Genomic DNA, 24,552 nt, shown 5'->3' on the forward strand with positions numbered 1-24,552 from the left:
TATTTGGTATCGTATGCTTGAAACTTTAATTAGGTCATCTCCCTGGAGATGTGACTCAATCAAGAGTGGTTGTTAACCTAGATTAGGTAGAGACATGTCTCCACCCATTCTAGGTGGATCTTGTATGGTTTACTGGAATCCTATAAAAGAGGAAACAATTTGAAGAAAGCAGGAGATTCTGAGAGAGTAGAATGACATAGCCACAAGAAGTAGAGAGTCCACCAGCCAGCAACCTTTGGAGATGGAGAAGGAAAATGCCTCCCGAGGAGCTTCATGAAACAGGAAGCCAGGAGAGAAAGCTAGCAGATTACACCGTGTTTGCCATGTGCCTTTACAGATGAGAGAGAAACCCTGACCATGTTCACCATGTGCCTTCTCACTTGAGAGAGAAACCCCAAACTTCATCGGCCTTCTTGAATCAAGGTATCATTCCCTGGATGCCTTAGATTGGACATTTCTATAGACTTGCTTTAATTGGGATATTTTCTCAGCCTTAGAACTGTAAACTAGCAACTCATTAAATTCCCCTTTTTAAAAGCCGTTCCGTTTCTGGTACTGCATTCCGGCAGCTAGCAAACTAGAATAGATGGGGTACGGTTGGGAATAAGAAGGATGCCAAGTACTCTGTCAAATGCCTTGTATGTATAATCGCATCTAATCCTCACAACAGCATTGAGACAGGAACTATTATTATTATTTCTGCTTTTTTATGTGAGGACACAACTGCTACTCACTAAATCAAGGATGATTTACAGTGTTAAGACAGACACCATCACTGTGCTCATGACCAACTGTCATGCTATCAACAGGCTGATGGGGGACAGCTGTGGTAACTTCAAATCAGATCGTGACTAACTGGACATTCATGATGGCTTGTTAAGAGAGGAGACAATCCCTGGGCGAGCTATAAAATAGAAGGCAAAGGATACCATTTAACAATACATATACCCACACTTCCATTATAAATAGATTATACATATATGAACATGCACAGAAAAATATCAGAAGGTATATGAACTCAAATATTATCATTATTTATTTCTCAGATAATTTTTTCCTTTTTGTTTATTGTCTCCTAATTTACCTACAAGCAAGATGCATTTCTTAGAAAGTCTTCAGTGTTAAAAATAAGTAAAAATTGATCCATGAAAACTGTAATTTATTATACCTATTTATTTTCATATTCTCTCCCTTTTACCCTAACTCAGTTAAAAAAACCTCTTTTAATGTTCATGACAACTTTAAAGGCAAATAAGAAATGACAGAACTTAAGGAGATAAACAGGGCGTATCCAGTTTCCCAACAATTCCTAGGGCTTAGGTCCATATTTAGGTCTTAAGATCTAAAATGATAAAGATCAGAAAAGATGAAAGCAAATAAGGCCACTCCAGCTAAAGCAAGAAAGAGAAGTACAATGCAGTCTGGGATGGAATCACCTAATCCTTAGAGTGAATCCTTCCCACTCCAAGTACTGTCCTCAGTAAATAGAAGGGAAGAGAGGAGGTGAAGTATAGGCCTGCAGAAAGCTGGGATGTCCAAATTATCGGGGAAGTTAAGAGGACAGAGAAGGTTCCCAGGAAAGGAAAGAAAATAGCTCCAGCCCAGGCTCTGCAAACCATGGACAGCAGTTCAGAATCAAAGGGAAGAGAGAAAACTAGCTAGAAACAGAAAGGAAAAGAACAAGGTTGGGTACTCCTGGCCTGTGGTCTTCTGTGGAGAACCAGGACTGAAGTTGGTAGGAGAGGGGAGATTTCCCAGAGTGGGTATTGCTACAGCTGGTGAGAAGGACCTACACCTAGGAGGTTAGGAGACAGGAGTCAGATAGGGCAGGGTTAAGTACATCTTCTAAAATCTATGGTGGAACAGCAAAATGTGACAGAGATCATGATTCGCAGGTCATCCTGAGCCAATGCCCATGTCTTCAGACAGTATAACATATAAACGTTATTATCAAAAACTGATCTGTTTGTATTCTGTCTGTTTTATGCATATGGAATGTACACTACTATGTCTATCAAGAAAATACATTTTCAGGGGACTGTTGCCTGTTATATGAGGAAATTTCTAGGCTGGATTTTTAATGACAAGCCTTTGATCATGCTACTCTGTTGTGGGATCTTGAATAAATCAATAGCTTTTCTGAGTCTCAGTTGTCTTCACTTAGAGAGGAAACTAAAACCACCTAATTTAAAGGTTGATTGAGAAAATCAAAGAACACGATACATGTTAAAAAAATTCTTGTTACTCAAATATCAGTTGTTTTGGAAACTGCCACTTGACAATAGTGAAAATGATTTTTGACAACATACATGAAAAGGAATGGACTTAAACAGACTTCAAGTATTCATACAACAGACATGTGTAGAAAGAGAAGAGAGGAGGAAGAGACAATCCCTGAGCCTTTAACTCACTTTACTGCTTGAGAGGACTATGACTGCTTATCAGCCCATTAAGTAATAGGAAAGATGTCCCAAAAAACAGCTAAAGGGAATTTTTGTCTTTATGAGTTCCACTTAGATGGAGTCTGGACAATATGCTTTCAAAAACTGAGATTTACTATAAGAACAAACAAAAATTCCCCAGAACATAACCTCTATGCAACTTTGCTTTGCTCATTCTGCATCGCTAGAACAGTCTTTAATAATTCTTGGTAAACTGCTAAATATAAATACTTCTAAAGTTCCATTAGACACTGCCCTTGCAGTCCACAGTACAAGGCCAATTTACAATAAAGTGAAATAACCTTAAGGTTTTTCTAGAACTTAGAAATTAAACTCAATTAATGGAAACCGAGAGACCTGCCTTGTTTTAAATGTTCTCTATATTCAGTGATTTTAAGAACTTTAATCACAACCAAACATAATAAAAACAATGGGAAAAATGGCGACAATGTCTGTAGTCATAAACTACCTTGGAGCTTAAAAGAAGAAATAGATTAAGCACTTTGATCCAATCAACTTAATGTGAAAAGGAGTGCTGATGAAATTAAAACAGGGTGAAATGAAAGATAAGTTAATGGAGAGTCTAGTCTGTTGAGTAAAGCACATCAGAAACAATTGAATTGGCATCTGTAGCAGTGGCCTATCAACACTGGGATTATGTCCTTGGAAATTAGATTCCAGTCACAGAAGAAAGGTAAAAGCTACAGATAAACTTCCCTTATGCTGGCAGATATTCACCCAACAAAGAAGGCCCTGAAGCCATAGCATTTATCCAAGGCTAAATACAAAAGTTTCCAAGCTGATCTCTGAACATAAAATATACAATGTTCCCAAAACAGCTAAAGTCTATCTTGGTACTTTCAGAAGTATAATTCCAGAAAAGCCACATCGGAATATTCTATCTGTTCCTTCCTGTGGGATCAACAAAGCCTCTAGAAATAGTTCTGAATACAGATATCATAACTGGTCTTAAACAGTATCTGACAACACCATTTCCCTTTTCTAGTTCCTTATCTTTTGGCACAGGATCAGTGTTCAAAGAATTCACAGTGGCCATTTTCATTCTGCCAGTCTATGTAACTTTATGTAACCGCTTTGTTAGCATGTCCACTACCACCACCAAAGCAACTGTATCCCTCAGGTCTCTTGGCCCCACTTCACATCCCAACCATCCAATGATTCCCCTAGTTCACCAAATGACCACCCAACTGACTATTACTTCTTTTAAAACTCTGACTTAGAAGAAGCCATGGTTGAAAAAACATGTAAGGATATACACACAACTTAATTTTGTTCAGAAATAAAATACATTCAAGCGAAGGTTCAAGAGCCCCCAAGTCAGTGAATTCTCTCATTAAATTCCATATAAAGATCAAATATTCACAGAAAGAACCCCAAACCTTGAATAAGATAGTACTGCAACAGTGGCCAATCCTGTGGCCACAGAAAACAAACAGCTCTAAGTCTAATAGGAGCCATGGCTTCTTACCACTTCTTACCACCCCAGCACAAAATTTATTCACTGAAAAAATATCAAATGAATCAAAAATCACAATTTCCCCCATATTGACTACTGGAATAACATCCTCACTGGTCCTCCTGCTTTATTCTCCATACTGCAGCCAGGGTGATTCTTTAAAAAGACAAATCTGTTTGTATCATTCTACTCTAATGCTTACTTACCATCACAACTGGCATAAAACTAACTTTATAGTCCGTGATGCGCCACCTGATCCTCTGTCCACCTCTGCCTTCATATGTCATTGCACTAACCCAGCTCCCTCCAGCCACACAGGCCCTTTGCTGTTCCTTAAGAATGTCTCAAGGTTTCTGTACTTGCTGTATCTCCTGTCTGGATTATTGTTTCCCCAAGCTCCTACATAGTGTTCTTCTTGGCTTACGTCTCTCCTCAAATGTCATCTCATTAGAGGCCTTTTCTAATCACTCTTCACACCATCCCAACACTCTCTTTCTTTCTTTTTAGAAGTTTTTATTGGCCACCTATTCCCCAAAGGGCACTGTGCATCTGCTGCCTCAATGCCTCAGAATTTTGGTGTTGCTGATTTCAGATACCACTTTGCAGTCCATGATTGTGTAAGGTTGTGGTCTTGTGGATAGCTTGCATAGTTACTACTGTCCAGGGTGTCACTGAGACCGAAGTCCTCCCAGTCTTCTAGCAGGCAGCAAGCAGTTGGTGGCCATCTCAGCATCTAACTTGACCTTGATGTTCAGCAAAGCCTCGTACTCTTGGGCCTGGGGCTGTGCCAGTTCTGACTCCAGGTGCAGCAGGACCCCGTTGAGCTGTTCCATCTGCAGGGCATGGCAGTCTTCCCCTTCCCACAGGCTGTTCTCTAAACTGGCCTGTGGATTACTCATGGAATCCAGGTTGATTTCCAAAGACTGGACAGTACGTCTCAGCTCTGTGACTATCATCTCAGCAGCCGCTATCTCAGAGGACTGAGAGGTGACCACTGTGGTGTTCCCTTCGATCTGCTGAGACCAGTACTTGTTCAGCTTCTCTCGGTTCTTCAGAGCCAACTCGTCATACTGGGTCTGGATGTCTGCCATGATCTTGCTGAGATCCTGAGACTTGGGGGCATCCATCTCCATGGTCAGTTCAGAGCTGGCAATCTGGGATTGTCGGCACTTTACTCCCTCCTTATGGTTCTTCATAAAGAGCAGCTCCTCCTTAAGAGTCTCAATCTCTATCTCCAGCTGCAGCTGAATGATGCTGGTATCATCAATGACTTTTTGGAGTCGATGGATATCACTCTCCACAGACTAGCACATGGCCAGCTCAGCCTTGTACTCAACTCTGAAGTCATCAGCAGCCAGTCAGGCATTATCAATTCGCAGAAGGATGCAGGCATTGTCCATGGAATTTTCAAAGATCTAAGACCTCAGTTCCTCAATGGTCTTTTGGTAGTAGCCCCAGTCTCTAACCTGGGGTCTCCTCTTCTCTAGATGTCCCTGAATTTTGCCCTCCAGTCTCTGATTCCCAGTCTCTAGGTTCTTCACCCTGTCCAGGTAGGAGGCTAGGTGATCGTTCAGGACCTGCATGGCCTCCTTCTTGCCCTGGATGCCTTCCATTCCCACCAGACCCCCAGCCAACCCATTGGCTAGGCCTCTGGACTCCCAGCCGTCCATGGAACTAGAGAAGCAAGACACAGAGTTTCAGGAGAATGAGCTGCTGGCACCTGCATTGACATCAGCTGGACCAGTTGGCTGGGCAACTGGAAGGAGCTCAGAGATCAGTTGTTGGTGGAGAAGGTGGTGGAGCAGGTGGTGAAGCTCATGTCTGAGGAGGAGGGCAAGAGGCCAGGACTCAGGATATGGCTGCCCTCTCTATCTCATTACACTATTTTCCTTCACTGCCCTTATTTCTACTTACTATCTTTTTAAGTCTTTTTTTTTAATCAGAGAAGCTGTAGGTTTAAAAAAAATAATGTAGAAAATAGAGTTCCTAGACAGCCTCCCTTAAAAACCCAATTTTGCCTATTATTAACATCTTATATTAGTGTGGGAATTTTGTTACAATTAATGAAACAATATTATTATAATTATACTATTAACTGTAGTCCATAATTCATATCAGTGTTCACTATTTGAGTTGTACAGTCCTATGTTGTTGGTTTAAATTTTTTTTTCTTTTTGTTTGGGTGCATGGTCTGGGAATTGAACCCAGGTCTCCTGCATGGAAGGTGGGCATTCTAACCACTTAACTACTCGTGCACCTAGTTTTAAATTTTTATTCCTTCTTTTACTGTAATACACACACAATCTAAAATTTCAAATATATAATTCAGTAGTGTTCATTATATTCACATTGTGCTACCATCACTACCATCCATTACCAAAACTTTCATCACTCAAACAGAACCTCTGTATCAATTAAGCATTAACTCTCCATTCCCTACCCCTACCCTCACCCCTAGTTTCTGACTCAGTGAATTTGCTTCTTCTAATTATGGCATTTCAGTGAGATCACAGTATTTGTTCTTTTGTGTCTGAGCTTATTTCACTTAACCTGATGTTTTCCAGGTTCATCCTTTGTATGGCTGAATGATATTTCACTGTATCTATATATATATATATATATATATATATATATATATATACCACATTTTGTTTATCCATTCATCTGTGGGTGAACACTTGGGTTGCTTCCATCTTTTAGCTATTGTGAATAATGCTGCTATGAACATTGGTGTGTAAATATTTGTTTAAGTCCCTACATTCAACTCTTCAGGGTACATACCAAGAAGTGGCATTGTCAGGTCATAGGAACCATCAAACTGTTTTACACAGTGGCTATACTACTTTACATTCCCACAATGAATGACTGTTCCAATTTTGCCACATCCTAACACTTGTTATTTTCCATTTATAAAATAGTAGACAATCTAGCAGGTGTGAAATAATATCTCACTGTAGTTTTGATTTGCATTTCTCTAATGGCTAATGATTTTGAGTATCTTTTCATGTGCTTTTTGGCCATTTGTATATCTTCTTTGGAGAAATACCTATTCTAGTTAATTTCCCCATTTTAAAATTGGGTTGCTTACTTTCCTGTGGATTGTAGGTTTCTTTTATATTCTGGATATTAAACCCTTATCAGATATGTGGTATCCAAATATTTTATTCCATTCTGTAAGTGGAATCTTTTTACTTTCATGACGAAGTCCATGATGTACGTGTTTAATTTTGATGATGTCCCATTTATCTACTGTTTTCCTTTGTTGCCCATGTTTTTTGTGTAAAGTCCTAGAAACCATTGCTTAACATGAGGTCCTGAAGATGCTTCTGTACATTTTCTTTCAGGAGTTTTAAAGTTTTGGTTCTTATGTTTAGATCTTCGATCCATTTTGAATTGATATTTGTATATAATATGAGGTAGGAGTCCACCTTCATTCTTTTACATAAGGATATCCAGTTTTCTCAGCACCATTGTGAAGAGATTATTGTTTCCCAATTGAGTAGACAAGGTGTCCTTGTCAAAAGTCTACCGGCCAACTCTCTTTCCTGGCTTATATGCTCTGGGAAGAGCCAGCTGCCAAGATGTAATGACACTCAAGCTACCTTAAGGGGAGGTCCATGTGATGAGGAATTGAGCCCCCTTGCCAATAGCCATATGAGGAAACTGAGGCAAATGAAGGTGAAATGGCATGCCAAAGGTCACACAACAGACATGTGAAGGGGATAAAGATGTTTTCTCCCCCATTTAACAGAGGAGGAAACCGAGGTATAGAAAGGCAAACCATATGGTTGACTCTGAGCTCCTGGAGGGTAGGGCTGGCATTTTACTTGTCTCTGAATGCCCAGTGCCCAGCACAAGCCTGGCATATAGTTTATTCAGCACAAAATAATCCCTTGCTACAATTTTACTGAGGTGTCTAACTAGGTCCCTGACCAAATCGGTCTCTAAACTGGACTTCAGTTGCTGACCCAGCCCCAGCCTAGGCTTTCTTGTTGGTACCAGAGGGCACAGTGCTTCATCTGTAGAAGTCTCTGTTAGATTTCCTTTGAGGGAGTCTGTGGCCTGCCATTCTCAGGACAGCTGCAGCACACAGTGGCAGGCACGACTTCAGGGTGCAAGTGTAGATAATTACAGAGATACTGGATACCCTATTGGGAAGCTACCTGTAGAAATGTCTACAGGCATCCTATTCCTTCATGCAGTCTCATAACTTCAGAGACTGCCTGGCCTTCGTGACCTGATGGTGGGCACAGTCTTATCTGACAACTTGGGATGCTTTGGCATGTGGACATTCTCTTGGCCACCATCACCATCATTCATCAATGGCAATCTGATTCTTCTTGGGTTTCAACAACTCCAGCAGTGACTGTGTCCCAGGCTGGGGCTGAAAAGCTTTAAATTTTGACAAAATCCAATTTACCCATTTTTTCTTTTGTTGCTTGTGCTTCTGGTATAAAGAATACAATGCCTAACGCAAGGGCCTGAAGATTTTTCTGTTTTCTTCAAGGAATTTTATAGGTTAAGTTCTTATATTGAGGTCTTTGATCCATTGTGAGTTAATTTTTGTACATGGTATTCTTTTGCAGGTGAATATGTAGTTTTCCCAGCACCATTTGTTGAAGAGACTATTCTTTGCCCAGCGACTGAATTTGACATCCTCATCAAAAATTCAATTAGCCATTTCTCCAAGTGTTCGGCCTTAGTGATATGGGGCTTCAAAATATTAATCTTATGGAGAGTAGCCTTCAAAAAAATGGGTGTGTCTGATGTGGCCTCTCTTTCAAAGCCAACCCTGCAAGTAAACTCACTGCTCTCGCCATTATGTGGATTATAACTCCCAGGGATATAAATCTCCCTGGCTACATGAGACAAGATTCCTGGGGATAAGCCTGGACCCAACATCAGGGGATTGAGAAAGTTTCTTGACCAGAAGAGGGAAGAGAATGAAACAAAATAAACTGGCTGAAAGATTTTAAGTAGAGTCAAGAGGTCATTCTGGAGGTTATTCTTACGCCTTATGTAAATATCCTTTTTTCAGGTTTTAGTATATTAGAATACTTAGAAGGAAATTCCTGAAACTGTTAAGCTGTAATCCAGTAGCCTTGATACTTAAATATTATTGTATAATTATATACCATTTTCAGTGTGCCCATGCATTTGTGAAAACCTTGTGGGTGACACTCCCTTTATCTAGTGTATGGACAGATGAATAAAAATAAGCACAAAAATGAATTATTGAGGGGGGATAAAGGGTATAGGGTGTTTTGGTCTTCCTTTTTATTTTCATTTTTTATTCTTATTTTTATTTTTTTGGAGTAATAAAAATATTCAAAAATTGACTGTGGTGATGAATGTACAACTATATGATGATACTGTGAACCACTGATTGTACACTTTGGATGATTATAGGGTATATGAACATATCTCAATACAATTGCATTAAAAGAGGAATGGATATAAATAAGTACTTTGGATTTAAATCTCAAAAGTAATATGCCACAGTAGTAATGGGTTTGGTTCAAGTCCTGGAGATTAAAAAAGAAAACTCTCTTTAATATATAAATGAATTTCTTAAAGATGTGTTGGCAGTATTGTATTACCAACAGATTATTAGGGACAGTGTGAATGGCTGAGTATAAGCCGTTTTGTTTAAGTATGAAGGTTGCACAGGCATTGATAAGCACCAGTGCAGGGACTCACTGCATAATTCTGTTCACAGATGAGGGACCCACGGAGCAATCACCCAGGAGCCTTTTCTGTTGTAGTTTAAAACAGCCTTGAGAGGTTTATGGCAATATCACAGTTAATGAGCTTTCATTTTAAATTGTGGACATTTTTTAATGGTAAGATTTGTACTGATTCAATAAACTTATCATTCAAAAACTAATACTCAAAATATAGTTATATAATTAATTTAAGAAATCAATTGCCCATAGATGTGGGGGTTGATTTCTGAACTCCTAATTCAATTGATCTATGTCTATCCTTGTGAATACTTCATTTCTCTTAATGGCTGAGTAATACTACATTATGTGGATATAAGATTTTATTAATTTTTAAAATTAAAAAGAAAAAGCCACTGGCTATAGATGCGAGGATTTATTTTTTGAACACTAAATTTCATTCTAACCAGTTTATATGCCCATCTTTGTGCCATTACCACATGTTCTGATTACCAAGGCTTTGTAATAAGTTTTAAGATCAGGAGTCTTCCAACTTCATTCTTTTTTAAGGTGGCTTTGGCTATTTGGGGCCTATAACCTCTCCATGTATATATGATAAGTGGTCTTTGCATTTCTGTGAAGGTTGCTGAAATTTTTACTGGGTTTGTGTTGGATCCGTATATCATTGGGTAGAACTGACATCTTAACAATATTTAGTGTTCTAATCCATGAACATGGAATGTTCTTCCATTTATTTGTCTTCTCTGATTTCTTTTAGCAATGTTTTGTAGTCTTCTGTGTACAAGCCTGTTCTAGTTTACTAGCTGCTGGAATGCAACACACCAGAGGCAGATTGGCTTTCAATAAAAGAGGATTTATTTAGTTAATGTATAGTTCTTCAGAGAAAGTCAGCTAACTTTCAACTGAGGTTCTTTCTTACATGGGAAGGCACAGGGTGATCTCTGCCGGCCTTCTCTCCAGGCCTCTAGGTTCCAACAACTTTCCCCAGGGTGATTCCTTTCTGCATCTTCAAAGGCCTGGGCTGAGCTGCTCTGGCTATGCTACATTGCACTCTCTCATTTAAGCACCAGCAGATTAAATCAAACATCATTCAATGCAGCAGGCATGCCTCGTAGTCAACTGCAGATGTAATCAGCAACAAAGGAGGTTCACATGCCATTGGCTCAGTCCACAGCAATAGAACTAGGAACCTAACTACCACAAAGTCCTTTACATCCTTGGTTAGATTTATTCCCAGATATATGATTCCATTAGTTTCTCTTATAAATGAATTTTTTTCCTTGAACTCTTCTTTAGATTGTTCATTACTACTATATAAAAACACTACTGATTTTTGGGTGTTGATCTTATTCCCAGTCACTTTGCTGAATGCATTTATTAGCTGTAGTGGCTTTGTTGTGGATTTTCTGTATCCACAGGAAAATCATGTCATCTGCAAAGAGGAAGAGTTGTACTTCTTCCTTTCCAATATGGATATCTTTTCTTTCTTTTTTTGCCTAATTGCTCTGCCTAGAACTTCTAGTACAATGTTGAATAACAGCAATGACACAGGACATCCCTGTCTTGTTCCTAACCTTACACGGAAAGCTTTCAGTCTTTCACTATTAAGTATGATGTCAGCTGAGGGTTTTTCATATATGCCCTTTATCATGTTGACGGTGTGCCCTTCCATTCCTAGGGTTCAAAGTGCTTTTATCAAGAAGTGCTGGATTTTTAAAAATGTCTTCTCTGCATCAGTTGAGATGATCATGTAGTTTTCATTCCTATGCTCTGTTAATATAGTGTATTACATTAATTGATTTTCTTATGTTGAACCCCACATGCATACCTAGGATAACTCCCATTTGATAACAGTGAATAAATATTTTGATGTGCTGCTGGATTCAGTTTTATGGTATTTTGTTCTGCATTTATATCCATAAGAGAAATTGTGCTGGACTTTTCTTGTGGTATCTTCATCTGGTTTTGGTATTAGGGTAATACCAAATTATTATTTTGATAATAATAGGAATTAGGAAGGAAGTAGGGGCTATTACCTTTTCAATTTTTTGGAAGAGTTCAAGCAGGACTGATGTCAATTATCTTTGAATATTTGGTAGAATTCACCTGCGAAACCACTGGTCCTGGGCACTCCTTTTCTGGGAGGTTTTGATTCCTGATTCAATGTCTTTACTTTTTAATGATCTGTTAAGATCTTCTATTTCTTCTTGAGTCAGTATAATTAATGTGCTTCTAGGAATTTGTCCATTTGATCTAGGTTATCTAATTTGCTGGTGTACAGTTGTTCATAGTAGGCTCTTATAATCCTCTGTATTTCTGTGGAGTTGGTGGTAATATCTACCCTTTCATTTCTTAATTTAGTTATCTGCACCCCTTCCCCCTTTTGGTCATTCTAGTTAAAGGTTTGTTGGTTTTAATGATCTTTTCAAAGGATCAACTTTTGGTATCATTGATTCTATTATTTTTTTATTCTTGATTTCACTTATTTCCACATTAATTAAAGTCTCCTACTATTAATTTAGAACCATTTATTTCTCCCTTCAAATCCGTCAATATTTGCTTCATATATTTTGGGGCTCTGCTGTTAGGTCTATATTTATTTATAATTGTCACATTTTCCTATAGAATAGACCCATTTATCAGTATGGTGACCTTCTTGGGCCCTTCCAACAGCTTGCCACTTGCAATTATATCTTCCTGTATTTACTTCCTGCCTGATCCATACAAAAACTCAGTAAGAACATCAGGGTCATCAGCTCATTGCAGCATCTTCAAGGTCTAGAAGAGTATTTGCACATAGCTCAATGAATATGAACTGAATGAATTTTAAATGAGCACTTTCTGAATGATAGGCACTGTACCAGGCTCTAGGATAAAATCATGACTAATGAATAGGATCTAGTCTTTTCTCCTGAGAAACTTAAAATCTAGCAGTGAAGAAGACATAAACACAATTAATGGAATGGAATGTATTATGAACTGGATGTGTTTGGGAGAAGCTGTGTGTAGAGTAGCTAGAGATGAAGCAGGACAAACTGGGGCCAGGCTACAAAGGACCTTATACTTCGTTCTAAGGAGTTGGCCCTTCATCTTAGCACCTGCTAGGCAGCACTAAATAGCAACGGAAAGAGCAGACAGATCTGAAATCTGTACTGACAGAATTGACAGAATTTAATGACTATTTGGAGAAAAGGAACTGAAGAGCTCTCCTAGATTTCTAGGAAATGTCACTGGTTGAGTAAGAAGGAAGCTGGGGAAAAAAAGATAATAAATCTGGCTTTAGAAAAGGTGAGCTTGAGATACCTATGATTACCTTACTAAGTTATCATGATTTCTCAGGTGATGAGAAAACCCTTAAAACAGAAATTTTACCATCCTGCTCCCTGGCCTTCTCCTAACGCCCTAACAGAGCTGAGCCACACATATCTCCCACAGGTGCCACCATGTTAGCCATGCATGAAAATTCCATAGAGTCTTCAGGCTTTATCAAATCTTTAAATTTAACATATTCTTTATCATGCTTTCTTAAAACAAGGGATACCTGTTTTGCAGTGAAGTCTGATACAAATGCAGAGATTTCCCAGGATTTTTTCCTAGTCAGTGGCTTGAAACTCCAATTCTAAATGGGGAGATAACATTGTTTACAATTTTAAAAACAAAAAAATTCTCATGGATAGGCATTACTGTTGCTTTCCACTCTCAATGTCATGGAAGTCCCATGTGAATGGTATGTAGGGATGTAAATATAAACATATACACATACAGACACAAGGGGGAAATGTTAAAAATGAAAGGAGATAAAAAAATTTAAATACAAAAAGCAACCTATGTTTAAGAGTTAAGGACAACTGTATACAACATAAGTATAGAACCAAGTGCCACAATGTCACAAACTCAGCAATAAGTCTTCCAGCAGTTCAAACACCTGGCTGAAGTGTATGTTGTTGGGGAGAGTCGGTCAAATTCCAGTAACCTAATTTCTCAGTTAATAAATCATCCTCTATAGTTTCAGCCAAATTCTTTCTAAAAAGTAGAAGATATAGAAGCAAGAAAGAATAGGCTGATTTTTTAAAGGTTCCCAGGACTATTAAAACCAACGTAAAATGCCCTCTTGGGAATTACAGGTCCAATAGGCTTACCTCAAAGGAGTTGTACAAAACGTGCTCTAAGTGGCAAAATTTCTTGTGGAGGTTGGGAAGAAGCGTCAAGACTCAGGAGGGTCAACCCAAATAGAGGAAGAGGTTAACTCTTTATTAATTGGAGTATTTTATAACCAGAAGGATCCATTTATCTACAAATAAAACTTCCATATTACAAAGGCCAACTAATTAGAAATAAGTGGTCTTTCCAGCATTATAAAGCATTTTAATCTTCTCTGTAAGAACCAGAAAAAGGCAGTTCCAACAATACCCACTGCTCAATGTGTCAATTTTTATCTTTCTATCTCTTACAAGTCAAGTCTGCCACAGGCACTGAGGAGAGGTAATGAGGAAGGAGATGGCAAACCCAGGCGTCCCTGGTAGAATACAGGGATGCTTAGGATAACCATGACAATGGTCTTTTTCTAGCTCCCACATCCCTATCTTGCTGAAGTGCAACACAGTTGAATGTATTCTGGTCACAAACACTCTGAAGCTAATAAAATTCAAATTATAATTGGCCTAGTCAATGATGTCAGAATCAAAACATAGTTGCCTACAATAATAAAAATTATCTCGACTCAAAGGCTTTTATTTTATCCATGAAAAAAACAAGGCTCCTGAGATTTAAGAATTTACCCAAATCATCCACCATGTTAGGGCATGGCTAGGGCTGGAACCCAAGCTGCCTGCATCCCAGCACTGGGTTAATTTTGCCTGAGGCACAAATCAATGGGTATATTATTGCTCAACAATGTAAATATATAAATGACTATTGTACTGGCAATAACTACCAATGAAACACGATATTAGAGAGCCTAAGGGGAAACAGAAGAGAAAATTCCCTACTGATAAAAATATAAGAGTAATACACTTCCCAGAAATTAGTCCTATGATTAGGCTATTTTCTTTTATTTATAAGAATAATGTTATCTATAAAGTCACAGTTCTCTGAAAGATTTGGACTCACATATGTACAACTTACAGTTATATTCCAGAGCAGTAAGGATTGCGTGTATAAATTTTGACGAAAACCAGTAAAGAAAGTCACATAAACAAAAAAACAAACATCAGGAAAAACCCAGGAAACATAATTTGAGTTGATCTACACATTGTAAAGGAAAGTACTGGCACCTTTTCCAAGAGAATTTTATGGAAAAAAGTTTGTTTGGGACCATTTAAAAACTCAAAAGCAGCACTGAGATTTGACAGCTGAGAGAATGTTTTTAATAAATTCTCAGCCCAATATTTCTAAAGTCTATTCCTACCTTATTAACTTCTTAAGACTAAAAGAAACAACAAAAGTCTTCCATGAAATCAAATGCAGTTCAGACCATCCTTTCTATTTTAAATTTAGTTTAAACTTGAGGACTGGCAAGCCAGCTCCAAAATAAATCCCAGACACTTAACTTCCTTTTCAAAAGTTAAGATAGTTCTTTCCTGGCAAAGGGTCAGGAAATGGTTTTAATTTCCATTTGCAGATTCATAATATATATATATATATATATATATATATATAAAAGGCCTTGTAAAATACCAGGAAAAGACTCATTTCTCTTAGAGAATGTTTACCATAAACTCAGACTGCATTTTGTTTTGATTTAAGATGATTTACTTAATATTCAATCACACTATGGGTCATGAAACACAGTCCACCAGACAGAAACTTAATTCCTTAAAAAACCAATTTCCAACTCCTATGTGTGAAAGCCATAAAGATGTTCTGCTGATGGGAAAATTAGACATCAAATGACTAGGGCTTAATGTAGGTGCTTAGTTTGCTAAAGGGAACCCAGGCAAAAAGTCTGTCTTAAGGATCTGTGTTGAGTTTAGAGCTTGGGACATTAAGCCACTTTGGGAGCACCTGAAACTAAAAAGAAGTGCCCCATTTAAAGTTTCAAGAAACCTGAATGGAGTAGCCACACATTGCTTTAAAGTACAATGGCAGTTTAGAAAGTGAAAATCCATACAGATTAATACATATTTCACCTACCTGAAGGAAGTCACACCCTGAGGATATCTTTTCTCCAATTCCCAACCTACTAAAGAATATCTGTTCTGAACTCTATACTTGATACATTTTAAATTACATCTTGCTAAGATTTCAGATGTCTGACTCTTGCGGGAAAAATCTATACAGGCATTCGCGGTACTTTAGGACAACTGTTAACTCTATTTGATGGCTAAATAACATGGAGAATTTGGGTGATTCAAAAGCCTGTATTCTGTGAATGTGTCTGAGAGTCTTCTTTCCTGTTCAGTGAAAAGAGAAGAACATCACCTCTTAAGAACCTTATTCATCATTCTGTACTAATCTTGTGCCAAGCAGACAACAAACAGCATTTTCTTAAAGCTGCCAGAGCTTTAGTTAGTCTAACAGGATGTGTTTTTTTTTTAAGGAAATAATATGCTTCAATTCCCACTGCTTGACAAATGTAATTTTCAAATAAAAATCAGATGTCTATAGCACAAATCCCCAATGGTTCAATCTGAAAGTTTTGGCTTTACTTACTTGTATTTTAAGAACAGCCACTGAATTAACCAGAGTCCTACAAGGATCATGCCGTTAATTTCACAAATAGAAAAGGCCCACTGCACCCGGTTAAAATGGTCAAAAAACGTGTCCAGTAGTGGAGGCTGCACCTCCTTAGGAGGTACTCGTTCGTGGATGACTGAGATCATCACTGTGGTGAGAACAAAACAAGAAAGTGCATACAGAAAGGCCAGAAAAGTCTTGCTCCACTCCATGGGGTACTGGGAGCGCTCTGGTTCTGGCATGGGGATCTTTATCATTTCCTTTCTATACCCATTTGGCATCCCGTTGGGTTTGATGTTGGTGTTGAAGCTGTTATTAGTGGCGTGGACATTTGTGCCAATGTTGAGGTGCCCGTTGGCATGGCCGTTCTTGTGTGCTTCCATGTGGTGCTCCATTTTCAGGGTCTCTATCATGTCCAAGAGCCGCTGTCCGTTGTCAGAGGAGACTCGGCACAAAGGGGGCTTTTTGAAATCCTCTTCAGTTAGGCTGATCAAGTCTTGGCCTGTAAAATGCTCCAAAGACTCACAGTATTCTGGCATAGCATTCTCCAACAGCCAGTCTGCCACCTTCTTGGGTGACCAGTACACCACTTCCTTCATTGTATTGGCAGACAACATGCAGACCCCAGCTTGCTCTCAGGAGGTCATCAATCAATATTCCTACAGGGAAGGACACCGTCCTTCCTTGGCTCATTCATCCTGTCAGCCTTGTGAGCAGACACTTATTTGGCAAGATGGTTAGGGTAGTTTTTAAACACTTCATATAGCTGTGCAGGGTTCCTGAGTGCCTGTGCATTAATTCACCTCATTTTTGAAGAAGATTCTTCACTCTGTGGAGACAAGAGAAAATATCAGGATGTTGGGATATCTAAATCAGCAAAATGATTTAGAATGCAAAATCAACGTGCAGACGGAAATGGGAAATCAATTATGAGTAAACTCCATAGATTTCAAACACATTATCTTAAGGGACTCCCTTGTTAGTCTTCCATAGAAGAGCTTAAAATTGGATCTGAAAATTTACAGGGTCAAAGGGGAAATGTTTACAGACTCCCAATGGCTATTTTTTCCAAGAAATAATTCTAAAGCTCTTTGGACACTGCTCAATAACTATCAGTGATTCTCTCTGCACTTATATGCTTCCCAAAATAACCAGAAAAAATATGGCAAATTTGCTTAATTCCATCCAGTAAATAAATGCTTAAAAATGTACATAACAACACATAGCAACTTAATAGACATCACAGAAGAGAACAATAATTTCAAATATGCTATAGTCAATTAAGGAAAAAAATTCCATTCAAAACAGCAACTAAAAAAATCAAGTATCTAAAAATGAACTTAACTAGGGATGTAAAGGATTTGTACACAGAGAACTATATAACATTGCTAGAAGAAATCAAAGATGATCTAAATAGGTGAAAAGACATTCCCTACTCATGGATAGGAGGGTTAAATGTAGTTAAGACGTTAATTCTACCCAAATTGATCTACAGATTCACCCAAATTGATCTACAGATTCAACACAGTACCAATCAAAATTCCAACAACCTACTTTGAAGACTTGCAAAAGCTAGTTACCAAATTCATCTGGAAAGGAAAAAGATCCCGAATAGCTAATAGCTAACAGCATTTTAGCAAATAGCTAAAAGCATCCTAAAAAAGAAGAATGAAATGGAAAGATTAACACTGCCTGATTTTAAAACTTATTATAAAGCAACAGTGGTCAAAACAGCATGGCACTGACACAAAGACAAGAGTACTGACCAGAGGAATCAAATACAGAGTGCAGAAATAGACCACCAAATGGTGGTCAACTGATCTTCAACAAGACCCCTAAGTTCACTGAGCTGGGACAAAACAGTCCTTTCAATAAATAATCATGGGAGAACTGGATATCAGTAGCCACAAGAATGAAAGAGGACCCTTACCTTATACCCTGTACAAAAATTAACTCAAATTAGATCAAACACCTAAATATAATAAATAGTACATAAAGCTTCTAGAAGAAAATGTAGGGAAACATCAAGTCCTAATAATAGGAGATAGCTTCTTAAACTTTATACCTAAAGCACAAGCAACAAAAGAAAAAATAGATAAATGGGAACTCCTCAAAACCAAATGTTTTTGTGCCTCAAAAGGCTTTGCTAAAAAAGTGAAGAGGCAGCCAACTTGAGAGAAAATATTTGGAAATCACACATTGGATAAAGGTTCTGTATATCTGTATACATAAAGAATTCATATAACTCAACAACCAAAGAACAATCCAATTATAAAATGGACTAAAGATACAAATAGAAGTTTTTCTGAAGAGTAAGCACAGATGGTTAAAAAGCATATGAATAGATGCTCATTCTTATTAGCTATAAGGAAAATGCAGGATCAAGACTACAATGAGATATAACCTCACCTATAAGAATGGTTGCTATTAAACAAACAGGAAACTACAAATGTCGGGGAGGATGTAGAGAAACTGGGACACATGCACTGCTGGTGGGAAAGTATAATCGTACAGGGCTATGGAAGACAGTCTGGAGGTTCCTCAGAAAACTAAATTATCAAGTGTCCTATGACCTGACTTGGCAATATCACTACTTGGTATATACCCAGAAGAGTTGAAAGCAGTGACACAAACAGAGATTTGTACACCAATGTTCATAGCAACGTTATTCACAATTCACAATCGCCAAAAGATGGAAACAATCCAAGTGCCTATTAACAGAAGAGTGGATTAACAAAATGTGGTATATACATATGCTGGATTATGCAGCAGTATATTCCAGATGGATGAGCCCTGAGGACATAATGCTGAGTGAAATAAGCCAGACACAAAAGGATAGGTACCATTTTTATGACCATGGTAAAGGTAAAATCAGAGGCTTATAATACAGAATATAGGGGACCTAGAGACACATGGAACCTAGAGATGAGTGAATGCTTATCTAATATTACCTTATTAACTGTAAGGTAACAGTGGTGAAGGCAGTTCACTAGTGGGTCTATAAGTAATATTACCATATTGAAGGTGAATATGATTGAAAGCAGTTATACAGACTCATGTGCCTCACCAATTAGCACTAGAAATATAAAGTTCTTACATGAATGACTGCAAAGGTATGAATCTTATACAAAGATTGTATGATTTGGGGGTATGGAAGAAAATTGCCATTGCATGCTACGGGCTATGTTTAACAGGAAAACATCAACAGTACTGCAGCAATACCGGGTGTATGTAATGGGGGGTAGGACAAGAGTTAGGGGAGGTCTGGATTTTTATTTGGTGAAGGTATATTTATTGGTTATCTTTCTCTGGGGAACAATGAAATTATCTAAAATTGACAGTGTTAATGGATTGTTGACTTTGGACTTTATACATGAGGCCCAGTAGATGAAGGTAGCTGAAAGACACACTGACTGAAAAGTAGATTGGTGAATGAAAGTGTATACATATGATCAAACATGGTGCTGCTACAAAAAGGAAGAAGTTGTGAGGCATGCAACGATGTGAATGAACCTGTGGGACATTTGGTGAGGCAAAATAAGCCAGAAACAAAAGGGCAAATATTATACAATCTCATTTAGAAAATACTTATAAGAAAACCTGGGCCTAGATTGTAAACTCTTATAGCAGTTACATTGAGAGCAGAGCAGTAATTGTTATTTCTGGATTTCTGAGAAGCTGTTTTATATATATGTAATCTGGTATTCAGAGATAAGAATGAAGCCAATTAGGCTGGGATTAAGGTAACTCAGGATACAGGGGTAAGGAAGACATTGTATGTATTTTGGAACTTCACCTACACTTTGAGACCTAAGGAAGAAGGTTTATTTTGTCCAGAACCTAAATTTTCTATAGCACATAGTCTAACTCAACCTGTCTGGACAGATCATTTAAACAATCCAAACACAGGGAGTTCAGAATAAGAATGAGAGCCTTTAATCCTGTAGAGCTTAATGTAATGCCTGGGTACACCCCAGAGAATATTAAGCAGATAACTAAGAAGCATTGGCAAAGTTCCTTGAAGGATAGGAGAAAAAATAGGGAACTATTAAACTTTACCACCAGGGAAACCCAGGATAGTATGTCAAACATTAGGGACACTCAAATCAATAGGCTAAGCCTTTGATCTTGAGGCTAAAACCTATCTTGATCTTGAAGTAAAAACTTTTAATTGTGGAATTATAACCCATACCAAACTCTGAAATCTGTTCTACAACTAATTGTTACAATGTACTTTGAAATTAATTGATTTTTTGTATATATTAATTTTTCACAAAAAAAAAGAGAGAAGGAGGATTATAACAGAGAAGACAGGAAGAAATGAGCATGACTGTTGAATCATTATATTGACATTTCTTTTGGTCTCCAATGTCTTGGAGCAGTTAGAAGAAAAAATGAAAAATCGTCAAACTGTAACCTACACCAAACTTTAAAATCTGTGCTATAACTTCTTATTAAAAATGTACTTGGAAATTTATTGCTTTGTTGTATAAATGTTATATTTCACAATTTAAAAAAAGTTGAAAAAAATCATATGGTACAACAATTTTTACAGTTTCCACAAAAATCAGTGAATACTCCTTCCAAATGTGCTTGGGGCCCCAAATATACAAGAGCTCTAAATGCAGCTGCCTGGGTTGCAGCTCAGGTAGAGTGAAAAGCCAAGGTCCTATCTACTATGTTGGCCTTTCTTTTCCTAGGTGGTTCCATGTAACTCCACGTTAGAAAAACTAATGATCTGATAGAACTAATTTTATGAACAAGGAAACCGAGGTCCAGAAAAATGAAGGAACTTGCCTATGGTTAAAGTGGCAGCTCACATAAACAAGTTAAAGTTAAGTTTCTGAGTATATGGTCTAGTTCAGAGTATTTATTTATTAAAATACTTAACTAGTTGTGTGATAATACCAAAATGCACATCACACTGTATCTGTGTATTTATAAGGGAGATTCAAAAGCTGGATTCAAAATATTATAATTTAAAAATTTATCTATGTAAAAATAAAAATATGCACATTATGATATATATAAATGTCATATCTATTAATCATACCTATGGTTAAGGAATATAACATTGCATAAAATAATTGGAGAGGAATAGATGCAATATTAACTGAAGTCATACTCATTGATGGGCTTTAGAGTACTTTCTACTTTCCCCCCACCTACTTTTTTTCAGTAAACATATATTACTTTTATAATAATCATTTAAAATAAAAAACAAGCAAAGTTAAAAATAAAAGACCTAACACTATAAAAAAGCATCACTTTAATAAAGAATGGCCTTTGGCATAAAACAAACCATGGTTTGACTCTAAGCATCTCCCATGCATAGCCTTTTATACGAGCTTCAGCTTATTCATCTGTAAAATGGGGTTACTTCACAGCATTTATGAAACTTGATGACACATAACCTAGCTCTAAAATTGCATTTTTCAAAGGGTACCCAACCCACCTTTTTTTTTCTTCCTCAAACTTTCATATATCCAACAGCCACTGTCCAACCGATCTCACTATGAGAAAACCTTGTCTACTAGAGGAATAACCTTTTTTCTTCAGTGATGAATGTTGTGTTAACTGAAAAAAAAAATCCTGCAGAGATTTGGAAGTTTGGAGCGCTAGAAATTACTGGTAACAGTCTTCTCTTAAGCATATTTAGTAGATTAATAATCTAATAAATGAACAAAGTTTAAAAAAAAAAGGATTCTGTGGCCAAATAAATCTAGGAACTGCATATTGTAATCTCTCCTAAGACAACTGTACATATTTTCATGCTAACTTCTCCAGTAAGGCAATTATTGTTCCAGTTCTTTAGCAAGAAAATGATTTATAAAGATTTCTCAAATTGATGTGCCCATAACTCCTATTAACTTCGCATGGAACATAAATGGGAACTACTGACTTAAAAGAGCAACAGTCCCACATCTGGTAGCTGGCACAAACAAGACTTAAACTCAGGCTTCTTGTTTCAAAATCTAAACTTGTCTCTACTGGATCCAAAAATCTGACACTGGAATGAGGTTGGGATTTAGGTCCATTCCCAACTTGCAAATTCAAAAATCAACCAATCAAATGGCAGTAAAATTTAAAAGATACTCATATGCCAGACCTTGGGCATTTCCTCTTCTGACTGTCCACAGTGCTGTGCACCTACCACATCCAGTAGTGGTTGTGTCTGTTTAGACTCCCAGAGGAGCCTATGACCTATTTCGGAAGCTATGACGACCCTAGGGATCTATGTATCTCACATTCCTCGTGTTCAGGTGCTCAATATCTGGTCAGTAGCTCAAAAAATGTCCTTTAGACCTAACAAGATGTAGACAGCTTAACGGAAAACAAACCTACTGCAAATACCCTTGATACTGAAAACCACTTTAAAAACAATTTGGATGGTTGAGAAGAATCAAGGTGGGCATTCTCCAGAAAGAAAAATAAAAACCTAGGTAGCCTCTGGCTGCTTAAAAATCACTGGAGAGGAATTTCAATTGCTACTGGCAATGCCCAGAGAAACATGAGAAGATACACCTGCCAAATGTGAGCTCTGTCACAAGGTCCTGCAGTAAAAAGGATTTCCTGGCATCCTACCCCAGGCTTCTTCTCAAATACTCTTTAGCATAGTTAGGATACGAGCCAAGGGAATCCCCAACATGTTAAAGCAGCTGTAAGAACACTAATGAAAAATTCTTGGTGGAATGTCCAGGACCAGAAGAACTGAACAAAGATAGGGGCTTCTCACATAAGTTCTCCATTTTGCTCCTTGTCTAGAGTAGGAGATCAGCTGCAGTGACCCACACTGCTTGCCAGAAGGGGAAATCACCTCAGAACATAGAGACCAGACCCAGGCCAAGGCAGTATTTCACTTCTCCCTGATGGGAAGAACACTCAGATAATATCTTCTTTTGAGAGATACTATTCTTTAAAGTATGAAAAAAATCAATAGGTAGAAGATGATTTAATATAGGGCCTTCAAATATCAATGTGTCTTTCTGAAGGTACCTAACATCTACTCTTCCCATTATTTAGGAGAGAAACATACTTTTTTTTCAAATTTAAAAAAACTATCCCCACTGTGCTGGTCTGAATCTGTGGTGGATCCCAGAAAAGCCACATTCCTTAATCCTCATTCAATACTGCTGGCTAGGAGCTTTTTGATTATTCCCATGGAGATGTGATCCACCCAACTGTGGGTGGTAACTTTTGATTAGATGACATCCATGGAGTTGTAACTCTACCCACTCCAGGTGGGTCTTGATTAGTTTACTGGACTTCTTTAAAAGAGGAAACATTTTGTAGAGAGCCTACAAAAATGAGAGATCTGCAAGGGAGCCATAAGAACCATGAGAGCCCACGCAGCCAGAGACCTTTGGAGATGAAGAAGGAAACCACCCCTAGGGGAGCTTCATGAAACAAAAAACCTGGAGAGAAAGCTAGCAGATGTTGTCATACTCGCCATGTTCCTTTCCAGTTGAGAGAAGTCCTAAACTGCAACAACCTTTCTTGAGTGAAGGTAACCTCTTGTTGGTGCCTTAATTTGGACATTTTTAGAGACTTGCTTTAATTGGGACATTTTCCCAGTCTTAGAACTGTAAACTTGCAATTCAATAAATTCCCCCTTTTTAAAAGCTATTCCATTTCTGGTATATCACATTGTGGCAGCTAGCAAACTAGAACAACCACCCTGCATATTCTCACAGGCATTTTTTTGCAGATATTTAGCATTTATCTGTGCTGTTGCAGAACAAAGAGCAGTAGAGAGCATGATTATGACATGGAACTGTCTGGCTTCAAATTTCTGTTCTGCATTAAGCCTTGGTTTCTTTATCTCTTATAGCGAGATCAAATAACCAAGTCTTTCTTTCTCTACTTCTCTAACTTGCCCTCATTCTTCCCCTCTCACATTCTGCCCAGCCTCCTTTCTATTCCATTGCCTTTATTTCTTCTGTTTGAGAGGCTTTTCAAACAGCCCATTCTTTGTTAGCCTTCAGGCCTCACAGAAAGGCCTTCTCTGATAGCCTACAAGCAAGCCCAACTCAGCAATTTCTACATAGCACTCAATGGTGGGAATCTGCCTGCAAGGCCTGACCAGGACATGAATCTTGAAGCTGCATTTGCAACCTTAAGGACATGCTGTTTGCTGACAATTTGGATGGTGGGAGGGTTGATACAAATCATGGGTGATGGTGCTAACACTCCCATCACCACTCCTTGATGCCCACACTGCCCATCCTACCCAGTTGTTTTCCATCATATTACCCTGCACATTTTGATAGCCTTT

The 24,552-nt window shown here is 38.0% G+C and overlaps 1 protein-coding gene across 20 annotated transcripts in view; it reads right to left on the bottom strand.

Annotated features, from left to right (window-relative positions):
- The window catches only part of SGMS1 (sphingomyelin synthase 1), a 485,077-nt gene that overhangs the window by 55,304 nt on the left and 405,221 nt on the right, over positions 1 to 24,552 (bottom strand). For all 20 annotated transcript variants that reach the window (XM_077125326.1, XM_077125323.1, XM_077125311.1 and 17 more), the window contains one exon: positions 16,254 to 17,106. In XM_077125326.1, coding sequence (XP_076981441.1) covers positions 16,254 to 16,894 — 641 coding nt within the window. In that variant the 5' untranslated portion in view covers positions 16,895 to 17,106. The remainder of the gene's footprint in view (positions 1 to 16,253; positions 17,107 to 24,552) is intronic.

Source organism: Tamandua tetradactyla, chromosome 13, assembly GCF_023851605.1.
Source record: "Tamandua tetradactyla isolate mTamTet1 chromosome 13, mTamTet1.pri, whole genome shotgun sequence".
NCBI classification, from domain to species: domain Eukaryota; kingdom Metazoa; phylum Chordata; class Mammalia; order Pilosa; family Myrmecophagidae; genus Tamandua; species Tamandua tetradactyla.